This window comes from Phoenix dactylifera, chromosome 3 (genome assembly GCF_009389715.1).
Source record: "Phoenix dactylifera cultivar Barhee BC4 chromosome 3, palm_55x_up_171113_PBpolish2nd_filt_p, whole genome shotgun sequence".
NCBI lineage: Eukaryota > Viridiplantae > Streptophyta > Magnoliopsida > Arecales > Arecaceae > Phoenix > Phoenix dactylifera.
In genome coordinates, this window is record NC_052394.1 from 1760435 (window position 1) to 1787355 (window position 26921).

Here is a 26921-nt window from a genome sequence, read left to right on the forward strand (position 1 = left end):
TAATATCTAATCCGGAGGCCACCGCTCATCATCCATGGCTTCCGTCCTACGCGTCGCGCCTTTCCTCTCCCCTCGCCTCGCCCGTCTCGCTCGCTTCCCCCGCGCACTCCCTTCAAGATTTCCGATTCGAAGAGTCTTCGCTGCCTCTCGCTTCTCCTCCACCTCGCCGTCTTCGGTCTCCGCTCTTCCTTCGCCGCCGCCGGAAACCCTACCTTCCGATCGCCGGTCCGAAGCTCCGACGAGTTCTCCGCTGCAATGGGTCTCAAGAACCGCGTTCTGCGGCGACCTCGGGGTTGAGGACGTCGGGAGGCGCGTCCGGCTCTGCGGCTGGGTAGCCCTCCACAGGGTTCATGGCGGCCTCACCTTCCTCAACCTCAGGGATCCCTCTGGGATCGTTCAGGTGCGTTCTTTCCTTCCGATGACCGTTATTTATCTTTCCTTCTTGCGTTTACTTCCCTTCTTTTGAGATTTCTTTAGTTGATAGGATCTTCTTGATTCTTGCTAATCGAGTGGTGGTGCTCAGCAATGTCATTGGGTATTTCTTGATTTCTAATAAGGAAATGTTGCTAATTCCAACCCCCCCGGGCGATTGCAATGTTATTTGATAATTTTTTTTAAAAAAAATGGCATCAGTTATCTTGATTCTTGGTAAGGGAATGTTGCTGATGGATAGCTCTGGTTGTTTTTCTTTTTTTTTCTTTTTTCCCCTTAGATTACGACGCTTCCTGATGAGTTCCCGGATGCCTATTCTACTGTGAACAAGCTGAGGCTTGAGTATGTAATCGCTGTCGAAGGGATTGTCCAGCCTCGGCCAAAAGAATCTGTAAATAATAAGATGAAGACTGGGGCTATAGAGGTATGGTCGAGACTCTTATTGCTTAATATCTCTTGACGTATGTTTGTAGCCTGGATACTGAAAACCAAAACAACCTATTTTTTGTTTTTCTGATCTTTGTTGCAAGAATACCTTTTTATGATGTAGAATAGTTCTGAACCGTGAGCTACTTAGAAATGTGAGTTACTTATTCTCATAAATTTTGTCTTTATATAACTGGATACTTGTCTGGGAACTACTCCAGCATCTGTTCTCTTATATGTCAATGCATCAATTGTTTTACACAGTGAAAAAAGATTTCTATGCATTGCACTACTCTGTACATATCTACTGAAGCCTCTTCTATCACTGGTCAGGAGTACAAAATCTGGTAAGGAGAGAGGAAGAATCACTGGTCAGGAGTACAAAATCTGGTAGGGAGAGAGGAAGAATTGAAATAAATAAAGGAGATCAATTTGTTTTAGAAAGAAAAATCATTTTTGACCTAGAAAACAAGCATGTTATGAAAATATGTCTATTACGAGGACAGGTCTTTTAATTAATTCTACCCAGATTGTTCAGAAAGTCGAAACTACCAAAACAGATTAATTGAACTCATTTCATCACTTGAATAATATCGAGGATATAATGTTGTAGACGTGTGTTTAGATACTATGGAATTGAAGTGAATGTCTTTGACTTTAGCATTTTTTTTTAATATATAAGTTATTATATGGAGGTGTGCAAGTCAAACTTTGAAAATGCTTAATTTTTAGGGTTCATTTGGTTGGGGGTAATCTGGCATGGGAAAATAAATCCTATGTTAGATTACCATATGTGGTACGAAAAGAGGTTAAGAGGGATAGTAAAATAAATGGTGGGGTCCCACACCTATTTTATCGAGAGAGAAGGTAAAACAAATACCACCAAGAGGGTGATATTTTTTTTTCATGTTAGATTACCGAGTGGAGGTAATTTGAAATTATCATTGATCGACAAAAATGCCTGCACTATTTTAGTTGAAACTCACAAATGCTTCCTTTTAAGTGTTAATTCCACAACAATCCCAACTCAAAATGATTATGCTAAATCTAAATTTCTAATTTTCTATGTAATGATTTAATTTTTTCTCCATAATAATCAATTACGGCGTGATTGTGTTTAAATATATTTATACAATAGGAAATTGAAAATAGTAAAATTTATTTATAATAAGAAATATATTTTCTAATATATGTATAATTAATTTAAAAATGTTCATTAACTCATGTAGATATATTTCAATATTTGAAATAATCCATATTGACAGCTTTCATTAAGTGGGCCATAAATGGCCAAATGGACCAAATAAAAAAATATCATTACTTGATTTGTTTATGCAAGGGCGTTGTTGAAAATTTGGCAATATTTTCATATAAGATTACCTCCAATTAGTAATCTATTTTGGTGCCATTTTTTGAAGTAATTTTTCCACCAACCAAACATGATAAAATTTATTTTTTTTCTGTTATCATTTTTTCAGATAAATGTTTATTAGGAAACATCAGCTTACTTCTTAATTTGACATACCCCAACCAAACAAACCCTTAGATAGTCAAGATTGCTGGTACTGTATTAAAGAAACCTAATTTAGCTTAATAGAAAATCTTGTATGTAAATTTTGCAAAAATTAGATGCTGGGATCTATCTTCCTTTCTATTAGATTGAATCCTCTAAGAAATTTCGGATGATCCCTTATCCTGAACTTTCCCAATAAATTCTTTCAAGCAACTGTCCATGCCAGAATTTTAGAATATGACTGTTTTATCAGCCAGTATTAAGAGCTGCGAGTGAAGTACTTCAAATGGAAGGGACTTAGGAATTGCTGATGGGATCTGTTGAGTTTCCAACATAAGCGTTAGGATCATTCTCACTCAAGATATTGTTCTTTTTATTGTATAAATAGAAAATAAAATGTTCATGTTAGTTTCATGGTTCTAGAGATGGGTAAGATGGGGTCATGTGTAATTAGAGGCCGCAGGATATCCAAAACATGTTGAGGGAATGGAATAAGAATGTCATTGAGCAGTCGAATTTGATGAGTCATATCAATTTATCTTTTCTAATTTAAGACATCACATAAATTTTAGGAGCATAATAATACACTGGCAGAGTGTATATTGCTTGGAAAAATCAAACATGGCAAATCTTGATCTATCTGATAATTTAGTCTGATCTATTGATTTCTGTTTGAAGAGGAAGAGTTGGGTGTCACTTAATAACATTTTAGGAAATTTATGTATAAGAAGTTATTTTCTGTAAATCAGAAAGTCACCAGGTTTGGGACTCGGATTTTGAGGTGACTACCAAACAATGATTTTTCAAACTTACCTCACCGCGGCTATATATATATGAATTGTTATTATTGGCTTACAAAAATAAGGGAAAGAGAAAGGAAGTAAAAACATAATGTAAATATATATGCAATATCATAATTGTAAGATGTAACAGAGAGCCTTCTGGACTAGAAAACTTTGTTTTGATATGGTTGTTATATCACTGAACCATGCAAATGAATGATTAGATTTCATGATATTTTTTGCAAAATTCTAATGAAATTGAACCATGCAATGTTGTGGGTTTTAAGGAAGACAACGATAATATGAAATGAAATGCTCCAAAAGAATGTTGATTACTACTAGACTGATAAATATTTACTCGTTGACAATGCTACAATGAAAGTTTGTCCAAGGGCATGCGAGATTCTGCTGGATCTTGGACAACATGTTGGTCAGTGATAATATGACTATTTATCATAATCTCCAAAATTGCCTAACATAATATGGTTCATATTTACTGGTCTTTTGTCGTGTTATTTGTACTGTCACTGATCTTTTGATTCTCAGTAAGAATGAATTTCTAACAAAAGATTGTCGCTAGTTTGATGGTATGTGGTTAAAATCAGAGAAATTTACTTTAAGAATGAATTTCTAACAAAAATTTGTCGCTAGTTTGATGGTAAGCTGAGTTGATCATGTGAATGATTTGCCCTCCATTTTGCTATCAGGAAATGCTAACCGTAACCTTGTATTAATTTCCTAGGTTGCTGCAGAGCATGTTATAGTATTAAATTCTGTAAATCGTGCATTGCCTTTTCCTGTTACTACTGCAGACGATGTAAAAGATATTATTACGGAGGAGATCCGTTTGAGGTAACTTGTTTAGCATTTATTTAATAATGCCCTTTTGAAGGTCATATGTGAATACAGTGTACCATTTAATCCTTATATTCTCTTATCTCAAATATTCGTGTCTAATATATGATACTTAGCGGCAAGGACTTAAAAGACTGGCCAGCGGTTGGTACAGTATTTACTAAATATTGCAGTATAGGAGCAATATGGGGTTGACAAGGGTTAACAACTACTAGTTAATGTGAGTTACAGTCAACAAAAAGAAAAAAAGAGGTGCAAACAATTTCAAGTCTTACAAGGATGGTTCACTTGTGGAACCCTCTTGAGGGCTGTTGTGTATTTATCCCGGCCTGTATGGCAATATCAAACAGTATGGTGCTGTTATGGGTGCTATTTTTTCCTTTCTTGGTGGTAAGAGTGTGCAGCCTTTGCTGATTCCATTATTTCATCTGAGATGTGTGCTTGAAGGCTTGAGGCTAGTCTAAATGTCTTTTCTATGGCTCAGAGTTTGTCTCTATGCTATTTTTTTTTTTTTGACAGAATTGAAAATTAAAGATGCATGAAAAGCCACAAATCTAAAGTTTGATCCATCAATCTTGCAATATTAAGAGTAAAGAAGTAACTGTTTTGGAGCCCATGTAGTTATTATGAACATGCATAACTGGCTGTTCGAGCTATAATTCTAAGTCCACCAATCCAAATATGTTAACATATCTACAAAATTACTTATTAGCAGTATAGTTTCTCATTTTTGTGGTAAGTGCTTCATATAGGTGATATATTATGTTATTCACATTTTAAGATAGACTTAACTAGGTCTGCATAAAATTCTTTTTGATAAGTGCAGATATAGTGCAGGCAGTAGTGGGTGGGCCCATTTTTTCAGATAGTGCGGACTATATCTTAAATAAAAAAATTAAAGGAGTAACATGTTCGGTTTTAGGCAATTGATATGTGAACCACACTCCTAGTTCATAGCTGCATATTTTTGAATTTCACAATTGATGATACACCATTACTTAGATAATTTGGTAGATTGCTTGGTTGAAGATGCTTATTTAGGGAGTTATTGAAGGTAATGTATGTTCTTCCTTGGGCTTAAAAAAATGATACTTTGTTCATACAAATAGATGCTGTCGAGCCTATCCTTCTAGCATGATGATACCTGATATCATTGTTACAACACTACCATGTTTCTATGCTTTGATAAGCTCACATATAAAGGTCATCGGGAGAAGGGGCATGCTTACCAACTATAATTCCATAACACAAACTATAATTGCATCAACCATTATAGTATCAATAGTTAAATATTCATTATTTATGATATAGTTTCAATAACATTTCATTTCTTGTGTTTCGGAAGGTTGTAAAATTGTAGTTTAGGAAAAATTACATTTTGCCTCCCTCTATTTTGCTCGGGTTTCAACCTCCGCTTTAAAAATTTTCAATTAAATCCTTGGTGTTATACTTTTGTTGCAACGTGATTCTTCTGTCCATATCTATTAACTGAGTGTCAAGGAATTGCATCACGTGATCATCATGTGGTAAGTTAAAACTACTTTTAGGATTAAAATACCCTAGTCTTTTAGGGTTAGTGGTGGCTCAGACAGTAGAGACTTGGATTGTCCGTATCCGTGGAACAAAATAGGAACTTTTCCGAGCTTTTATATGGCATGTAATTATAGACTCAAAGATCGGTTTGCTAGTGGCGCTAGCTTTGGAGCTGGACTAGATTCTGGTGGCGGAGCCACTGATGCTGGAGATCTCTGCCACGAATTTATGAATCCCCGCCTTGACTCATTGGATATTTGTTTGATCATTGAGTCCTAAGTCAGTAATATCCTATTTGGGGTGATGAGAAGCCACTTGGGGTGTCTGTGATCCACTTCTTGAATCTCCTTATGTCGTCCTTGCCCTTTGACTCCACCCATGGGATTGCCCTCAAGACCATCCTCTCCACCATAGAGGTTTAGATTCACCATGCCATTGAGTCTCTTTCAGCTTCTACGTCACCAAGGTCCACACCCTCAGCATGGAGGCAAGAAGATTAAGCATGGGTTCTTACTTGTTGCCCAGCCCAACTAAAAGAAGGTCTACATCACCCGTCGATCGCCTCTCTCCCACCCTGCAGATCTCTTTCCTTTATATCTTTCATCTAGGAGGAGTGGGAGCTTCTAGCGTTGCTGTGGTGAAGTCACAGTCCCACTATCATCGAGGGGGAGGAGAGTGGAAAGGGTTGGGGGCACTGGCTCGACTAGCACCGAGAGGAGGGGCCCAAATGGGTGTAGGAGGTATGATGGTGGTGGTGGAACGTAGAGTGCTGGTGGTGGCATCAGTAATCATGATGAGGGAAAGAAAGGCTGAGTAGAGCAAGTTACCAGGTGGAGCAGCATGGTCTAACTTGGAACCAAGGGAATAAAAGAAACGCAACATGTTATGGTCGCCTTTGCTTTCCACTATGAATTAAATATGAGATTTGCTCAGCACAGGCACCTCTTATGGCATCCCAACAGGCCGTACAGTCCAAGATGGCGTGGGTTGTGGTACATCATGCAAAACATGAACCTTAGAGGGCACCAATCCAAGGTTTGGTCTATATCTTAAGCATGGTACAATTCTTCTAGAACACCAAAGGCCCTGAAGTAGAATCTCCAAGGTCTCAACATAGTATAACTCAAGAATCCCTTGTGCTACGCACTCTATTTACTTCTTTGTTTCTCCACACCACTCCTTTCCTTCTTTGAGGTGGAGAAGAATTGAGGCTTCCACCCTCGCCACACAAGTAAGGAGAAAGCTTGACCTTTTGAATAATTTTGTAAGGAAAATGACTTTTTTTTGGATTGGGAGAGTTATTTTTTAATTTTGCTGTATTGTTTTATGATATCGTATAATCCAACATGCTTCAAAGTTCAAACTTCAAACCACTTATGCAGAGTTATTTTATCTGACGTTTGATCTGCCAAAAGGGCATTGGACTTGCGTGCCTTCTTTCCCAGAAAGGTCCATGGTCCTTTCATCTATATCAATACTTTTATTTGGAACTTTCTTCGCGAGAGGATCAAATTCTCAAATAATTATCCGTAAACATGGGTTCATAAGTTTTTTTTTTTCACACTAAAATTTGTGATCAGTTTTGTAAGGAATTATTTTTTTAGAGTTTTAGCTATTCTTTTTTTTATGCAGGAATTTTCTTGATAATTTCTCGATATCTCGTGGTTCTAGGGTTGTATATAGATTCTACTAAGGTTAAAATGGGTGCAGCTTTGAAGTGAATCAAGTGAGTACATAGTAATACTGGAAGTGGCTTAGAAGTTGGTAGTAATCTAGAAAGCGAGATGGAATTGGATCCCAAGTGATTGAAAGGGGATGATGATGATGATGTGAGCTAGAGATGCTCTAAAGGAGAGAGTGACCAAGAAAGTGAAATGGCTGTATGACATCAAGGGTAAGAAAGATGTTGGCTTGACCACTTCTAGGCAGCATTGCTGGCGATGATGAAGATAGGACATATGCTAGGCAGCATCGGGGACAGCTTCGTTGGTAGCGATGATGCCAGGGATGGATCTCAAAATAGGCTAGGTGTTGGTGAAGGCTTGTGCATGGTGGCAAAAGGTTGCTGATAAGAGAGAGGGCATTTTTGCCATTTGCTGATGGTGGCGGTAGAGGGGACATAGGGGCAAAAGGATCACATTGCAACAAAATGTAATGTCAGAGATTTAATTGAAAATTTTTAAAGTGAAGGGAGTGTGAAACTCGGGCAAAGTTGATGGGGTCAAAATGTAATGTTTCCTATATTTTAATAGTATTCTTTTTATGCCCTTGTCTTTTTATTTTTATTGCTTTTGTCATCCATCTTGCTTCATGGGTTTTTTATGCAAGTTCATTGAAGTTTTCTGCTCTTTGTTAAGTTTATGACATTGTATGTTGTTGTTACTCTCCTAAATTGATGGAGTATCTATTAGAATTCTCTAATATTATCAAATTTTGCATAACTTTATTAGATACCGGTTCCTTGATTTACGTCGGCAACAAATGCAATCCAACCTGAGGTTGCGGCATAGGGTGGTCAAGGTACTTCGGCGCTATTTAGAGGACAAACATGATTTTGTGGAGGTATCATTGTTGAAATCAAGTAATTTGTCTTTTATACTTTATACCACTAAAAATGTTGCCATAAGGAATTTCTTGTATTACTTCTTGCGAAATAAAATATAGATGTGTTGGATAAACCAAGGACTGTACCGTCTCTAAGCTAATTTAGGCCTATTATTGTTCAGGGTGACACAATGCTTGAGTGATTGCGTAGAAAGGAATGCTATGATGTCCTAGTATGGTTAAAAACAGAATGGGAATTAGTATATCCCTAGACTGTACGTATATAGCATTGATTATCATAAATAATGCAAAATGGTAAGAATATGGTGAGTATAAGAATATCTCTTTGAATAGTTGGTTGATAGTATGTTTGATTGCTTTACCAGGCCGAAATTTGTAGATTCAACTCTTAACAGGCCCTATTCATTTCGGGGAAGGTTTTGTGTGAGCGAATACATGAAACTCAACCTACCTTGGGACAGAAGATATATGAGCTCTGAGTAGGTCCAGTTACGTATTGAATCTTCACCTATACTAACTTGTATTATTGCCAATGCAATGCAAAATACAGAGACAATAAGGATATCTACTTCCTATCTTGATTATGACCCTGCCATGCCATATGAGTTCTTCGGCATGTTATGTTATAAACCAATAGTGTGTGGCTGTCATTGCCTAGGAGGTACTCCTAGAAGATGTGATGGTTAGCTAATGGAGCTGTATTGTTTAGTATAATTTTAGCTTGGCTTAAAGATCTTAAGCACTTAATAAGGGGATGTGGTTGTATTTGGAGAATGCCATAGCCAAAACCATCAAACCATGTCCCAACTATTCAGGGTTGGCTCTAGGAGTCCTCATTGGCCAATAATTCCTATCAAGGGTCACCTCTAGCGTTAGCACAAGCTTTTCCAAAACCTTTCTCAAAACTTTCATCCGTGTCACCTTAAATCTTCCTTTCGTCATTCTTAATTCTCGGACAAAAATTAGATTACCATATATGACTATAAAAGAGGAGGCACCTATAAAGAGAGACGAAGCAATAAGAGTTCCCATGCGACTACAAAAGGTACAGTGACATACTTTTATGTTCAAATGAGGTGCATCCTTTTGCGCATTGTCTGGTTTCTGAAACCTCTATATATTTGACACAAAAAGGCCATCAACTGACATTGGTGCTGCTATGGGAGATTTAAAGGCCTCAAGAGAATATAAAGTCCTGCAGTATAGGTTAAGTCGCCTTTTAGGTGGGGTAGTTCAACCCTTGCATATAATATGATGCCAATCCTCATAGAGAGCTAAATTGTGACACACTTTTGCTTAAAAAAATCTTCATAAATCCTAGATCTGGTCTGGCTCTAGCGGATTTGGGTTTAGCCAAGCGGTAATATGAACTCCTCTGAAAAAAAATTTATTTACCGGTCAGCCTAAGTATCTAGTGTCTCCGCTTCAAAGTCTGAATTTCTTAAGTAGTTAATTATAGAAAGTTGTTGTTGGGCCCATGTTCTATACCAGATATGTAATTAGTTTAGCCTACTTAATAGAGAAGCTGGATCCACGCATGGTGCATCAACCTATACAATGGTATAGTTTAGTGGCCTCTTTAAGCACTTGCTTTCAGCGACTATTAAAAAAAATTTTAGCGAGTTGGGCCAAGCTGGGTTCAAGGTTTGCTTAAGCTTGAGATATGACTAGAACCATCCTCTCTGTGTTGGTTCAGACTTACTGAAGCTCAGACCTGAATCCTACTGAGTTATTATTGTTCACATTGTGTGCTGGGAATCAGGATAAACTAGAGGTTTCCAAGACCTAAATTTGAATCATCATTGACTGGAATTTATAAACCTTAATACTGGTCCACAGGTGATTGAGTAGATCGGTATGGCCTGGCCTAGCTTGTGGATTCCTTAGATATTAAATATCATTTCATGATTATTCTTGAATGCTATTTATTTGTCAGTGATTATCTTATTAAGCTTAATTTTGGGTATATTTTATTTTGCTCGACTTTGACCAAAAGTTTATTATGGGTCATAAGGTAGATTGAGACTCCAATACTATCTAGATCCACACCTGAAGGTGCCCGGGACTATCTCGTACCGTCACGTGTTCAGGTAATGAATCTTTTGTTATTTACTATTCCTTTATATATATATGTTCAGTAGTATGTCCATTTGTTGATACCTGCATGCTATTACATTGCTAGTTTCATTAACTTCTGAATATTACTATCATTTGCAACCACTTGGTAATAGTTGAAATGTCTGAAAGCTAAATTTTTTGTTCAATAACATCAAGAATAACTTATTTTGTGCCTTCTTTCCTGGTATCAAATGGACTGTGGACAGGGACTTGACAGGGAACAAACTAGAGAGAGCTATTGCCGTTCCTTAATGAGTGTAGAAGTGGGCTGGTTTGCTCCTAGTACATAACGACCAATAAGAATATGGGTGTGTTCTTCTTGCTAATGGGTGCACAAGTTGCAAGGAATGATGGATGGATCTTTAAGGGAAAAAATGTAATAAGATGGATTTTGTTTTACGAGAGGTGGTTGTTACTTCTAGGCTGCCATGTAACATAGTGCCTTGACTTAGCAGCTTCTATTTTGGTTGGGCTGGCAGTAGGAGGAGACCACATTGTATACTTTTGGCAAGTTTTCCTTGCAGTACCACTTTGATTTGATATAGGTTATTCTGCTTTTCTACATTTTCTTTTTGTTTATTGTTTTATCTCTAGTAATAAAATGCAAATTTGTCTACCATTAGAATTTATGCTGCACCATAGGGGAGCACCACTGCACCAGTCAGCATGCCAGGAAATTTTTTCTTGATAGTGTACACCTGAATGTTCCTTCTTCTAAAGGCTAATTTAACGTGGTTGAGTTTCATGCTGTCAAGCATCTTTTTTCTGTCTGGATTTACTTCAGCTAATTATCAAAACCCTAAAAACTTCCGAACAGTTCCATGTTTTCTTTCTCTTTTTTTATAATACATAAATTCTTGATTCTCTTCACCATGGTTTTTGAAGCCAGGGACATTTTATGCTTTACCTCAAAGTCCACAATTGTTCAAGCAAATGCTGATGGTCTCTGGATTTGAGAGATATTATCAGATAGCAAGGTGAATCTTCTTTCTTCTTTTATCTTTTATTTTCTTTTCTAATTGTATGTTTTCTCGTTTTTTTGCATTTGTGTATTTTCTTATGGTCCTATTTTGGAGTTTACCTACGGATTGATTGTTGCATGTAAAAAAACCCACGATGCACAAAAAAAGTAGACACTTAGATGGAAAAAAAGTGTCTTTAGTGAATGGATAAATCTCATATAATATTTGTCCTTTTGTTACTTGCCTGATGTTTTATGTTTCTATAGGTGCTTCCGTGATGAAGATCTAAGAGCAGATAGGCAACCTGAGTTTACACAGCTAGATATGGAATTGGCTTTTACACCTTTGGAAGAGATGCTGAAACTTAATGAGGATTTGATAAGACATGTTTGTATTTTCTTTTTAATTTTTCTCCCAAGTAGCATACTTCCGAAGATATTTAACATTGAACAACTTTCTGGTTGTGGACTTACTTAGTGTAACCTGATTTTGGCCGAGTCTGATGGATTAGCCATGTCGTGCCAGCTCTTTCAAGAGGTAGCCGGTATACAACTTCCGAATCCTTTTCCAAGGCTTACATATGCTGAAGCAATGAGTCGATATGGGTCGGATAGGCCAGATCTTCGCTTTGATTTGGAACTAAGAGATGTGAGTCTTTTTTCCTAAGATAGCTTTGTGGTGTCTTTGGAGCTTAATTCTCACTATGCATATATTACTCTAACATAGATTAGTTGTGTCTTCACAGCCTAATTCCTATTGTTGAATATCCTTATTGTAATATGTGAATGTTTATATTGGACCCCCCCCCCCCCCCCCCCCCCCCCCTTTTCCTTCTTTTCACACCAATCTAAGCAGGGAAAAAAGGCATTTTTACTAGCGCCCAGCTTTTTATTATTTGCAATCATAAATAACACTTAGAAATAAACTTATTAGACAAAATTAGACTTAGTTGTCAATCTTTCGTACGGATCATCTGTTCTCTAAAATGCACAAACTCTCATAATGTATGTTTGTATGAACCTACTACACATCTTGATAGCTTGTAAACTGTGTATTTTTTTTAATAAATTTTTACATTTGTTGGTATTAGAAGTTTTAGGTGTCTTATACATGTCCAATGCTTTTCACGGTAGTGCTTTAATGCCAATATGAGTCACTACAGTGAATTTTGCCATTTGGAGCGTTCTAATGTGTTCTTTCATACTTAAATATTGATCATTGCCTAATCTAGCTTGAGATAAATTTGAGATTTTGTTGACTTGATTGTGGTTTAACAACTTACATTGTAGAATCAGTGAAAACTAAATGTCAAATTCCTACAGACCATCTTGTTAATATTAATCAAATGTTGCAGGATATATAACTTATTTGTAGTTTGTTTGTGGAGAATAATTGGTTTGTTTTCTATATGTATATACACTTCTGCATGTTATCATGGAGCTCATGGAACGATCTTCAATTTTGCACCTTTTTAATTTTTAAATGATATCCTGTGACTATGGTCAGGTCATTAAATCTCCCTGTTACATCCTTTTGGATGCAACATTATCCACGTATATACAAATATATAGTAACCAATTGTAGTCATACACCGTGAGCTAGAAATGCATTTAATGGAAATATCTTTCACTGAACTAGAACTTTATCATATCCTTACTACTTTTGATTTCTCTTGGATGTTGAGGTCCTTGTCAACTTTGTTAGGTAACTACAGAGGATAAGTTGAAAGAATAGTTCAGTTTGCTAGTCCTGTTGGATCATGAATGCTTTGATATTACCTGATATGATTACGTGACACATTTAGGCTCCTGATATGCTTTCACATTAAAAATTTTCTTCTGGAAATGCAGGTTAGTGACATTTTTTCAGGAAGTAATTTCAAGGTTTTTGCGGATTCATTAGAAAATGGAGGCACTATAAAAGTGTTATGTTTGCCTTCAGGTGCCAAAAAGTTTTCAAACACAGCCCTCAAGAAGGGTGATATCTATAATGAGGCAATTAAAGCTGGAGCAAAGGGTTTGCCATTTCTCAAAGTTTTGGATAATGGTACGAGAACTATCATTTGTCCTACTTGCTCGAACCCTTTGCATGCGTAGTTATGCAGAAGTTTTACACTTTCATCTACTAAACCTTTATTATTACAAAACACAGGTGAGCTTGAAGGAATCCCTGCTTTAACATCAAGTCTAGAACCTGAAGATAGGGCACAGTTGCTGAAACGTTGCTCTGCAGAGGCAGGTGATCTTATTTTGTTTGCAGTAGGTCACCATACAATGGTTAACAAGACACTTGACAGACTCAGATTATTTGCTGGCCATGGAATGGGGTTAATTGACTGTGTAAGTCGTTAATCTTTAAAACCAATTTACTTTATAAGGTGGTCTTTCTTTTGCTTTTTCTTTGTCGATCTTTGTAAACAAATCTTTTTATGAGACAGATGTCTTTGATGTCAAAGAATTAATTTTTAACTAGCTGTGAATAGTTTTGAATTTTATAGCATAACAAATTGAATGGTCTAATGAGTATCTCAAAATCCTATTGAAAGTCATAGCAGATCTAGAGCTTTAAAAATTTACTCATCATTTGTAACTGAAATCATAATTCATGTTGTCCGGAAGTTCCTCTCTTTTGTCGAAACATAAGTCGCACAGTTTTCTGACTATAGATATGGATGTTCCTCTCTTTTGTCTAAACATAAGTTGCACAGTTTTCTGACTATAAATATGCATGTACCTACGAGAACATGTCCTATTTGGTTTCATTTGAATGTGTAAATCTATTTGATTTCATTAACTTCTGCAACTAGGAATGAGAATGCATAGCGGGGACGATTTTATGCTTCTATTTCTTGATCGTTTGGCTGTGTTTTGAGTTTTGCAACAGAGAAAGGATCCCTAAACCTGAAGAATAATAGCTTGGATGAGAGGATGTATGTCAGTTCTTTGATCTATATCTTTCCTCTGCTTTGATAATGTGGTTGGCGAAAAAATTTGGTTGTGGTAGTTGATTATAGACCCAACTACCCTAGCCTATCCATCTATAACAATTTCTTTATTCCTCCTGTTTTCTCTCTGTTACAAAACATGATTATCTAGACATGTAACAAGAATGAAGAATTCAGTAATCAGTTTTCTACCATCTTCTACAAGTCTGTCCATCTATACCAATTTCCTTTTTCCTCCTGTTTTCTTTCTGTTGCAAACACTATTCTCTAGACATGTAACAAGAACGTAAAATTTAGTAATCAGTTTTCTACCAGCTTCTACACACAAATGTACACAAACACGTGTGTGTGCATGCATACACATGCACATGGATGCATACTTCTGTCTGTTTTCTTTCTGTTACAAACACTATTATCTAGACATGTAACAAGAACGTAGAATTTAGTAATCAGTTTTCTACCAGCTTCTACACACAAATGTACATAAACATGTGTGCGCGCGCGCGCGCCTGCATGCACATGCACATGGATGCATACTCCTGTACATATACATGTCTTTATGTGAGTGTGCTAAGCATTTACATTAATTTCTATGGATCAAAGCATTTCATTTTATAACTACTTTTTACAATTTGCTCTGCTGGATATAATTTTCTGCTTCAGAAATTGCAAGGCCAATTACATGTTCTGATTGTTTGTTTTGGAATTGGTAGTTCTCGCATTCGATTCTGTGGATAACAGACTTTCCAATGTTTGAGTGGAAGGAGTCAGAACAGAGACATGAGGTCAGTGCTCACCTATACTATGTCTGGAAGGCCCATGATTATCTTAATGGTGAAAAAAAATTCTTAGATCAGCTTTAGTTCACTATATATTTTAATTTGATGAATATGGCAAACTGTGTCAATTGTTGTAACTGCTGTTGCTTGTTGTTGATGCCAGACTACACTTGCTTTTTTTTAATTAAAATCTCTTGAGTCTCATCTAACAATCAAATTGAGTGTTATTCAATGGTAATGTATTGCTTTCTTTCGTAAAAATTGAAGTTTAACATGAAGGAATTAATACTCAATAGCAAAAAGCAACATGAATCAAATGATTGGCTTTAAAAATTCTTCTTTGCAATTTATAAGACAACGAGTACTTCAGTTGCAATCTTTGTTTACTTTTTTTAACTTCTAGAATAATGTAATGGACATGCATCTGTCCAATTTTCATTAATTCGAAATTACGTAGTACTAGTGGTCCTGCATCTGAACAATCATCTTTAAGTTATGTTTCATATGCACTCTTAACAGTACCAGCTCTTTGTTGGTGCCGTGGTACAGTGTATAGCAATCTTTGACTACTTATAGGAAGTAATCATTACTTTTTAGAAAGATTACTTTAAGGAAGGTGACTATATTTTTGATGGCCATAGGAAAGTGACAAAATGGCTTAGTTTCTTTAACTTAGACTTATAAACTTTATGTAGGGATATGATCTAATTACTCTATCTCTGATAGAGCTAGTACAGTCTTCAACTAGAATCATGAGAGAATTAGAAATGCTTGATGGCAAGAAACTTATAACAAGAAATTAATGCGGAATTGCAGCTTATAAAGATGAAGGTGAATCTCATAAGTTGATGAGAAAGTTGAGCCCACATTGTATGTCAGACAGGATATATTACCAGAATTGATGTTTCATGACATGTTTGGATGTTGGAAGATCTTATTGTTCCTTCAGATTTTCAGTCTTTGTGGGCCCTGTACAGGTACTTATGGGTCGATTCGTTATGGTATTACCCGCTTACAAACGCATGTACATTGGTAGAGGTGAGACAATATTGAAACCTTATAGGGTCGGTATGATATGCACGGTAATAATTGGTATGGGTTGACATAGAAAATGTTGGTTCAAATAAGCGTTTGCTGAATTGTTAGGAACCAGACAGTTCTAGGTGTGCCAAATCGGACCGGCTAGGAATCGGAACGGTTTTGCCATCTGATGAGGTGCCATGTCAAAACTAGCTTGAACCATGCTGAACCATTTGGTTTTGCCTAGTATCAAGCGGTTTCAAGGTATTTGAGAACCAAACCAGTTTTCAGGCTTTATAATCCTCCTATCCCCTCTTTGCCTATCATCCTTGGCTCCTTGCCTTTTGTGATCCTCTCCTCTCTCACAAATCCCCTCGCTAGGTTAAGGGTTCCATCGCTGTCGCCATCGATAATGATGACAACGATGATGATGACCATAGTAGACAATGATCATGACCATAATAGACGATGATGACCACGGTCGGAGGTATGCTTGTCGCACTCTTCTCTCTCTCCCCTCCCTCTCCTTCACCATCTCTCCCCGCTTCTTCTCCCTCTCCTTCCCCCTGGTTTTGGTATGCCTTGGGTTGCTATGATACAACTTGTAATGCACCAAACCATTAACCAACTGGTATGACCCCTCGATACCAATCCTTTGTTTTAAAATTATGGAGTTTTGATGGTTTAAAGCTTAGTAGCTTAAGTTGGTGCTGGTGCGCAAAAGTGACAAGGTTAAAACTTAAAAGAGTGAGATGGAAATGCATAGGAAGCAGTTATACAAAAAATATATATAATATAAAGAATATATTATATATATTTTTTATATATGGTATATTATTTTGTATATACTGTATTATTTTTTAGGGAAAAAATTGTGTTGCTTGTGAGATTCAAATCCACGCGCATGGGTTTAAGTGTTTCCCTTGACCACTCAAGCAAATAGACAACATCAGTAGAAAATATAAATGTATTAAACTACAAAAAGAGAGACTTATCTCGATCCACCTGTCCAGCCTCATCTTCGACTGCCTCCGACTTTGTCTTCTCTCTTGGCCTCCCCTTTTTTGATCTTACTTGCACTTGCAATTTGGGATGAACTCCTGATTTGCGATTTTGGATATCTTGACCCATGATTCCTAAACGAATATGCTTCGGAATTGTAGAACACAGTTCTTAGTCATGTACGTTATGTGTTTTAGGTGCTTCGAACTTCGAAGGTTAAAGATATTAGGGAAACGAGGTAACATCTAATCCCTATTTCTTTGGGATAAGGTAAAACACCTTATAAGAGGTAACAATTATCCCTAAATATTAGGGATTAGTTGTTGCTAGTTGCCACCACCTCCTTAAGTCACCTAATTTCTTGCATATTCTCCAAAGTAGAAGACCTCCTCAGAGAGATCTTATCAATCAGCATCCAAACAGCCTCTACATGGGTTTGAGTCTTTTATGTTTGACATGAAGCTGATAACATCCAAACTTAATATCTTTGTCTGTAGATAGGTAGATGAAACATCTGAAAATTGTAATTAAGAATAACCAAGATATTGAAAGAGCATGTGCAAAACTATAAAAATTGCTCACCTGCTGACAATTCCTTCTTGATGTATTTTTAGTGATAATATACATGTTCAATAGCCACAATCCCATTAATGTAACTTTTATTGGCACGGGTTGTGTTCTTGACTAAAACTGTAAATGAAAGTACATCATACCATACTGTACCGGTTTATGGTACAAGGGGCATACCGACCCTCGATACGCTGAATCGGCCCTATGTTATACCGTATCGCCACAAAGTTAGGGTGGCACCGGTATGGGGCTCGGTATTGAGATGGCATATCCTGTTGTAGATGCCTTTATTTTATTCATAATTTGTTTCGTTAATATTTATTTAGTTGGTTATATTTTATTGACATGGATTTTGTCAGATATTTTCAAGTTAATACCTCTAGAATGAAGTTCAGAATGAAGGTGGAAACTAGCATACAAATCTTTCAATAGCTTTTTTTTTTTTGAGAGAGAGAGAGAGAGGGAGAGGGGGGATGGAAACCAGCCCACACTGTAATTATCTAGGTCTAGATTTTTGAAGATGCACTGTATAGAAACTTAACCAAGAACCTATTGTTGCTAAGCGGAGGGGTATGACCACTAGGGAAGCCCCAATTCATTGATAGAATAGAAGTTCTTTCTAAATTTTATTAGTAATATACCTGTATGGAAGTTCATTATGAATTATGAACCATATTATTAAATTGTACTCTAGGGTGGTGCTTCAGATACGGACACTTTGACAATGTAAGCTTTAGTCATTGTTCCTTATACTTATTCCCTTGGGCAAATATCGGGAAGGATATAAAAAATAAATTTACCACCAATTGGAAGCAATCATGCTGTTCACTAACAATATTTGTTGTATGATGGGTTTGAGGGAGAAAGCATATGGATATACTAAAAGATTATGACAGAGTAGATGATAAGTTGCGAGGTTGGTTAGTTTTCCTTTGCTACTGAGCATAATCTGATCATCCAGAAGCTTGTATCTCTTATCATAGATGAATTGACTATTGATGTTTTGGAAGAGAACCTTGGGTCTGTCTAATATGTGAATGGGTTAATTTTCGTTTTTAAAAAACAAGGTGATTACATATGGGACAACAAAAATAATGCTTGTGGATTGCAATCTTTCATGGAAGTGTATGTGCATTTGAACAAACTACCACACAATATTGCATTATGGGGAAGTAGTAAAGAAGATGAGGATGTTTCCAGTATTATATATGCAAGTTAAAAGGAAGAGGAGATACTCTTCAAAGTGTTGTGTGATTACTGCATTTGGATTAGATCTGAAGAAACATATTATGGATGGAAATTGGGCCTTTTGCATTGTCTCGATCTTATCTTGGGCATCTTGAAAAGAAGACATACGTGTGGTGATAACGGAAGTTTGGAGTTAGAAGAAGCTTAAGAATTACACAATTTGAGAATGAAGGTGATGGAGATATGACTCAGGTTTGATGGCCATATTCAAAAGGCCACACATCCTCTTGGATATGGAAGTGGTCTGTGTGGTATGGAAGAACTTGAACAAGGTTTTTAACAAATTTGCAGATAGACTTTGAAATGGAGAAACCTCGTGCCCTTTGGTTGAGTGAGGAGGAAAAAAGAGGTTTTTTCCTCTCTCTTAATTTCTAGACTGCTTTGGTTGATAGAAATTTAAACCTTTAGGAAGTGATTGATATCTGGTAAGGGTGGTCTCGCAACATTAGTCAAATCAGTATAAGTACACTGATTTTTTGCAACTTGCAGAATATGTTGGGAATGGATTCATAATATGAAATGCTGACCTTTAGGGACTAAGCTGCTAAAATATGAAACCCTATTTCCTTCATGGGCATTTGCTGTTGTGCTGCCTTTGACAGTCAGCCATCTACAACTGAATTAAAAAATAATAAAACATTATTGTATGGAGAAATCTTTATCTAACATTACGTTGTGCAGATCTATTTTTAAATATGAAATTTTTTTGCCTTCCTTTTTTGTGAGATTCACTACCTAATATCATAAAATTGAAAGGTGAGGTGAAGATGGTGTGCATGATTGCCATTGTTCTGTTCTGGTACTGTATTCCCAGATGTTTCTTGATTGATTGTTTCAACAGGCTCTCCACCACCCTTTCACTGCACCAAATCCTGAAGACATGGATGATCTCTCTTCAGCTCGTGCTTTGGCTTATGACATGGTCTATAACGGGGTTGAGGTACCTTATTTGATTCTTCTGTTACCTATGTTGTTTGTCCCTCAGTCATCACAACTGGTATATTGTCCTACAAAGTCCCCATTTTCTATTTCAGTATTTATTTTTTGCATATATAGATGTGAGGAGTTCATGTGCTTTTCTTAATTACAACACCATTAAGAACGCAGACACACTCTCCCTTCCACTAATATGACTATGCTGCTCTCTGATCAAATATATTCTGTTTCCTTATGTACAAGAGACTGTCTTGCTCTGGATATATGCAAAAATACATACTGCACAAGTGCACAGTCTTCCATGTCTTGTGTACTGTGCTTCCTTACCAGAATAACAGAAATGTCATACTTTTCTGAAGGAGTTGCAAGATGTTTTTGAGGAAAAGCAAGTTTGAGGAAATTTGTTTTATGGTTTTATAGAGTTATTCTGTTCTGATTTCTTGCTACCTAGCAACATGAATTTCGATACACTGCAGTGCAAAATTGTAAATATTACTAATGAATTTGAGGCTAGGTATAAATTCCTTTCATTCTTCATATCACTTCTATCACATAGGCTCTTTTAAGTGGCATTGTACTTTGCCTGTTTACTTAAACAGTTTGGAAGTATAACGAACCTTATTTTGTAGAACAATATGCTTTATTTCAAATTTAGTTCAGACCTTTTAATCTGGAGCACGTCTCGAGTTGAGCAATTTTTGCAATACTTACATCATCTACATTGAAGACAAAATTTACCTGATTGCAATGAAACTTTTGACTAGCACAATATTCTTGCTAACTGGTAAATATCAGTAAGATGCTAATGATTATTAGTGGTCACTATTATAGTGGACAAGGAAAATAATTGGTTTTTAACAAGCAAAATTATTCCTCAATGCTTGGTTGTATTTGAGTCTTTTATCTGGGGTAGAGTAACTCAAACTATGACTACATGGTGTAACTTTGGTTTGGTAATATATGGAATGCCTTGTGAGTTGTGACTACTTGTTCTAGGGACTTTGTTAGCAATGTAATGCGACAGTTACATGACCCCTGCATGATAACTGCGATACTGCTCTTGCATAGGCCCAAAACTATCTGATCACCTTAGCTTGTGAACACATCTTTAAAAGAGTGGTGGATAATAGATCATATGCGCGTGTTTTTTCCGATATATAGTCTCCCTTCTTGTTATTGCTTTGTCATAGATCGCTTGGAAGATTGTTTTCTGCAACAAGATATTACCAAAACTGTCTTGGTTTTAGCTTCCTAAATTCCCATGTTATTTTTTTTATTTCTTACATATTCAATTCCCTTTAAAATGCCCATTTTATGTGCTATGCTTTCATTGTTAGTAGATCATTTCAGGATCATGAAAGTCAAATGGAACGTAAAGATAAATTATCTACTTGGTTCGATATATAAATAACATGATATAATAGCTTGATTCAGTGCATTGTGAAATCCAAAAAGCAGTGTGCTTGCGGTTGTCTCTAACAGGATTGTGCAATGTTGGATCCGGATGATATGGTTATTGTGCATTTTTTTGACATTTCTATACAATCTTTCCTAACAAATATTTTCTTTTTTGTTGTTGTAACTGTTTGAACTTTGAACTATTGCATGCATGTGAATGTTTCCTGGCATCACTTTCCTACTATTTTCCCTTTTTATCTGTAAAACTAATACAGTGTGCTTTTTTTATATATTATGGATCAGATTGGTGGGGGAAGTTTGAGAATATATAAACGTGAAATACAAGAAAAAGTTTTGGAGATTGTCAGTATCTCCCCTAAGCAGGTACAGGTCTTAGTATATGCATGATAACTGATCATTTCTTTCCTTTATTTGGTTCCTATAGTTGCAATTAGCTTAAAAAAATGTTTATGCTGTAAATTTCTTTTGTTTTATCTTGATCCACTGACTAGTTTACCTCTTGTTTAGTATACCAAGATCTGCTCATCCTTATTATAGCTGGCTTTGTTGCCAAGTAGTTGAAAACCCTCTTTTGTGCTTCTCCTTTGGATTGTGTTTTCTGTGCCCTTAGATGTTTTGAGACTTCATATCTTAGACTTCATGTTTTGTTCCTGTCACGTGCAAGATTAAATATGTCTTGATGTTTTGTTTGGACAAACTTTTGGCACTTATGGCGCCGTGCCGTGCCGGTACGGGACCACGCCGTGCCGTGCCGTGCCGGTACGGGACCACGCCGTGCCGTGCCGGGCCCGTACCACACATCTACTACGGCTGGTGAGAGGGAGAACGAGAGAAGAAAAGAAAGAGAGAGAGAGAGAGCGGGGGAGGGAGGGAGAGGAGGGAACCTCTCTTCCTCTCCCTCTCCCTCCCTTCCTCTCTCTCTCTCTCTCGTTATCTCTCTCTTTCTTTTCTTCTTTCCCTCCGGCGAGGCGGGTTTCAATGGTGGAACCGTTCCGATTCGCTGCTGATATTGTTCGGGACGCCCCGAATTGGGCTATTCGGGATGGTTCCGCAGACCTTGCTCGTGGCATTTATTATAATTAGATACTTTAAAATGTATTAGTTTATGGTAGTTGTGTTTCAAATTTGGATATCACCAATTTTGTCACTTGAGTTCGATTTTGTTTAACCAGGGGATAAAAAATTATTACATATACTCTTTACTATAATGATTGGTATTTAATTAGTATTTTGCTTAATTAGAAACTCCGACAAATTCCTCATTGGCAGATGTCATTGTGCCAACTTTTCATTATGCATTGCAACCACCAAAAATACCTCTTTAAATGTTGATGCCGCAAAAATCAAATTTAACCTTATTTGTATTATGTAGAGTTGAGCTTCTTTTTTTTTTATCTGACCACCCCTTAAACAGGTTAGGTTTTTGGTCACCAACATTTTGCTTTGTTCAGTCAGTCCAAGATGGGTTTGATCGACAGTTTTCCATACCTGACTTGTCTTTTGAAACAATGTCTTTACCCAGAACCCAGCCCAAGGTTTCTGTGTTTAGCCCTAGAATTGGACTTCTTTGGTTCAAACTCCAGTCAAACTAAGTGCATTTTGGAGTCTTGTTTTTAATGCAGAGATAGCGAGACTGAGTTTTGGAGTTAAGTTGCTTCAAAATGAACAAAAAATAATACACTATGTTCGTTTTCTTGTCCAGCAAATTAAACAAAAAATAATGCATTGCGGTCATTTTCTTGTTGGGCATCGCTTTTCAATAACTGCATTGTAGACAAAAATATGGCATGATGCATAGATACATCATCTAAGAAGTAAGCACAATGAAATACGTCCTAGCGGGGAGCTATCCTCCGGGTGCACCTAAACAAGAGCCTGGTTGAAAAGGATAAAGGAGTGGCCCGAGTGGAGGTTGGCAAAAAACTTGTTCCTGCCAAGAAAGACTTTTGTTGTTGGCAAAAAATGGCCCATGGATTCAAAAACCATTGGAATGGTATGCTCTGACGTGAAACCGGCACCTGTACCTGTGTTGTGTTGCGATGACGTACTGTTATCTACCAGCCGTATTGGTGTTACAGACAGTACTATACCAACTATATTAGTCGGTATTGGTGATTTTTCATTCTTTTTGATTCGTTGGTTTCGTACATACCCATCACTATCAGTACCATATTGATGCCATACCTATTCCAGTGAAAAACTATATGGGGTTCAATACTGGTATTTAAAACCTTGAAATGATCTAGAATGTAAAAAAAATGGATATGCATTATCTAAGTGTTTTCGTGTATTTTTCGATACCACACGCTTTATCGACCCTTCATTATCATGGTATATATATTTTCCCTATGGAGTCTCTTTGACTTAATTGACATGGATCGCTTCATCTTGTAAGTATGAATAGCAGATAGTGCAAAATGCTGCTTTTGAAGGTGCTAAGATATTTTTCTTAGGTTTCTATAATAATATTGATTTTAGTTTTCCTGGTGATGGGCTTTCTGCGTGCAGGCTGAAGAAAAATTTGGTTATCTACTGGAGTGTCTTGACATGGGGGCTCCTCCACATGGTATGCAAAAATCCTAAACATGACCTCAGTATACCATTTATGTGCATGAAAATGCAAGTTCCAGTATATATTTTCAGGAGTTTTCTTTTCTCTCGTTCTTTATCTTGTGATTAGGAAATTTCTAGCAATTTACATGTTTCACAAAATTTATTGATCTAAGTATGCTAGCCAAGCTAAATTACTTCAAAGTGTTTGTTATTACTCTATAAGCAAAAATAGCACTAGCTTGAATTTTTTCCCCAGTTCTTGATTGGTGCTAGATTGTGTTTTCCTTCAGCTATATGTAGATTTCTAAGAGTGTTCTTACAAAATCCTGGCATTTGGTCTATAGTTAACAATCTTACATAGGCAAGGGTTCCTCTTTTAAGGTAGCAAGGGATATGAATTGGGTGCTTGAGGATTTCTGAAACTGTTGCTTTTCCTCTCTTGTTTGTTAAGAATTTATGGGAACTGCTCATTGTACGAGGAGCTCTGCATAGAAAAGTTTTAGGGACTAAACATTTGAGTCGAAGCCCATTGCTGGGAATTGCCAAGATAGTTAATTTATCCATCAAACAATTTGCTGTACCATCTGGTAAGGAAAACAAGGACGATTGATGGTTTTAGGGGCTGTTGGATGCCTGAATTCCTCATCCCCTCGATAACTTATCATTGGTGTTTATTTCCATCTCAAAAAGATGAAAGAATGAACTGTCTGGCTGCTTAAGGGAGGTTTCCGGTCATCTTTGTTCCCTAAGTTTGTGAGATACTTTCTATCAGAAAGTGGATTTACAACATCCCTAAAAAACAGGGGTTTGAGCTTCATTGGTCGGGTCAAAACCCTGTCTCCACCCTGTTAAGCCATTTCTTCTATTATCTATAGAAGAAATATTCTGAGTATACAGTGAGGGGGCATCCAAACAGCCTCTCAGCTTTAAACTGACCTGATTGGCAGGGCCTTATTTTTTTTGGTGCACAAAGTTTTGAAATATTGACTGTTGAGTTTTAGGACTAAAGAGGTTTGATATGATGCTGGGTTAGTTTTTTTCTGACCTGTTTGTTTATTTACTTTTCTGTTTTCTCTTTTGAGTAAGATGTAAATCTTGATTATTAGGTTGCACATATTGTGGTTGATCTTTCCTTGATACATATGCTTGCATCCATACATGCCTAATGTCTCAGTATCAATCACAATAAGTTTGCTTGGTTCAGACAGATATTTTATTTATATTTAGAAATCAGCTTAAAATTTAGAAAATTAAAGAAAATGGAAATAATAAAAAAGATACAAACTTTGGTCAATGGCCAAGCCTGCAAAGTCGTGTTTACTTCATTATTTTTTCTTATACTGTCTTAAAGAAGCACCTTTTGCTCCATCAAAACCTTTTCCCTGTGGTTTTGATTGTTGAGAACTTGTAAGACTTGTCCCTGCTCTGCTGTTTCACCTAACTTTTGAACTGTTAAATCTCTAGGACCAGTTGTCCTCAACTTGTCACTAGACTGGGTTTCTAATTTCATCAATAAGGATCTGTCATGTGATGCCTAGTGTTTATTTTCTGCCACATATTTTAAGTTTATATGCACGACCCATTTATTCACGTGGATTCTAAGGGTTGTCATTAATACCGTAGCTTAGCCAGAGATTTGAAGTTGCTTCCTTACACATGGTCTACTGATGGTGTTTTGTCGCATAATTTCTTTGCTGGATAGTGTTTGGAAAGATAAACTCTTTTACAGTCAGAGTAGCATGGACATAGACATGATAATCGGATATGCACATGACTCGACGGGAGGAAAAGAAAAAGAAGAGATAGGGATGGACAGAAATTAGTTTTTAGATAAAGTGCTATATATTTAAATATTTGTATAAAAGGAAATGTTAGATGATATTTTTTGTTAACCTCCTGGTACATATGTTTCTCATTCAAACTTTTTGATAAAATTAAGAATTTTAGGAAAAAAATGATATTGTGTTAAGTTATTTTGCTATGTATATCTTGACCAATCTCCGATGGTAAAACCATACTTTTGACATTATTATAGTAGCTTGAGTTTATCGATCCAAAGAGTCCAACTCTATCAATTTCTAAAAGCTACAACTATAAAATTTTTCATAAGTACCATGTGTACCGTATCCAACACCGATTTTAGGAGCTGGATGCCCGTGTCCATGTAACAGTAAAATGCCATTGTTATTTTCTCCTTGGGGCTTTATGGATCTTCTCTTTTTTCAAATAATACCGGCAAAGTATAATAATTACCCAAATAAATATTCAAAAATTACAATGGAAAATTATTAAGAAACATTGTGAAATATGAACCCTTATTCAAGTCATAAATCTTTATCTGATTCCCAAAATATTATTCAAGTTAGGATGTAAGCTTGTACTTTTTCTCTTGCCAATATTTTGTAGGCACTGAACTAATGAATGTGCCCTGCTGTGAACTTTTGGCAGGTGGAATTGCCTATGGTTTGGATCGGCTGGTGATGCTTTTGGCTGGTGCAAATTCTATTCGAGATGTTATAGCTTTTCCAAAGACCACAACTGCCCAATGTGCACTTACTAAAGCACCATCAAAGGTTGACCCAGGGCAGCTGAAGGACCTGTCATTGGCTGCCTCATAGAACATGATATTATACGGTTTTCACTAGTTTGTTTTATTCTTGTTCTGTAATATAATTGTTATAACTAGATGCCATCATATGAGAGGTCAAAGCTTTTTTTTTTTGGCGCGTTCATATATTTTTAAGAGGGTGAACCATTTTCATGCTGGGTAGGAGGGCTTTTGTTGTGAGAATGGCAGCTACAGAATCATTCCTTTCTATTTATTAAGATATTAATTTGTGCTTCTTTATTGATGCTAGATTGCAAACATAATTTCTCCGCGTAAGTACAAAGTTTCTTGTCTATTAAGGCTAATAGGGGAGAAAACTTGGAATAGAGTGCACGGAGGGAAAGGGATACCAAAAAAATGTGTAAGAAAAAGCGAATAGGCTTCAGAAGCTCTATTTACTCATTACCATGAGTGGACTATTGGCAAACAAAAGCAACGGCTGATTGCTAAAGAATCAGTTCTCATCATTTTAACTGTAAATTGGCTCCTTCGTATGCTGTTGATTGGTGCCAAAATTCTCATCTGAAATGGTGAAGGTTTTGATCTTGGAGGCAGGAAGTCTGACTTAATTTTTTTTATGGCCCCTCATTTATGTCTGTTATTTGATAAAAGTGCACACGCTGTAAACCATACAAATAAATTAGAAATTCAAAACA

At 36.6% G+C, this 26921-nt stretch overlaps 1 protein-coding gene across 1 annotated transcript; it reads left to right on the forward strand.

Annotated features, from left to right (window-relative positions):
- Nucleotides 1–26509, forward strand: LOC103710776 (aspartate--tRNA ligase, chloroplastic/mitochondrial). The gene is made up of 15 exons (XM_008796663.3): nt 1–400; nt 713–856; nt 3896–4005; nt 7992–8103; nt 10125–10196; nt 11110–11201; nt 11453–11573; nt 11712–11834; nt 13037–13232; nt 13338–13525; nt 14844–14915; nt 19591–19689; nt 21387–21467; nt 23613–23670; nt 26106–26509. Exons 1-15 carry the CDS (start codon nt 35–37, stop codon nt 26273–26275), a joined length of 2004 nt encoding a protein of 667 aa, XP_008794885.1. The 5' UTR covers nt 1–34; the 3' UTR covers nt 26276–26509.
- Nucleotides 26510–26921: the final 412 nt, after the last annotated feature.

Coding starts and splice junctions, on each gene's coding strand:
- LOC103710776 (XM_008796663.3), top strand. CDS start 35: ATGGCTTCCGTCCTACGCGTCGCGCCTTTCCTCTCCCCTCGCCTCGCC. Junction 11,835..13,036: donor TTGATTTGGAACTAAGAGAT/GTGAGTCTTTTT, acceptor CTGGAAATGCAG/GTTAGTGACATTTTTTCAGG. Junction 13,233..13,337: donor TCTCAAAGTTTTGGATAATG/GTACGAGAACTA, acceptor TACAAAACACAG/GTGAGCTTGAAGGAATCCCT.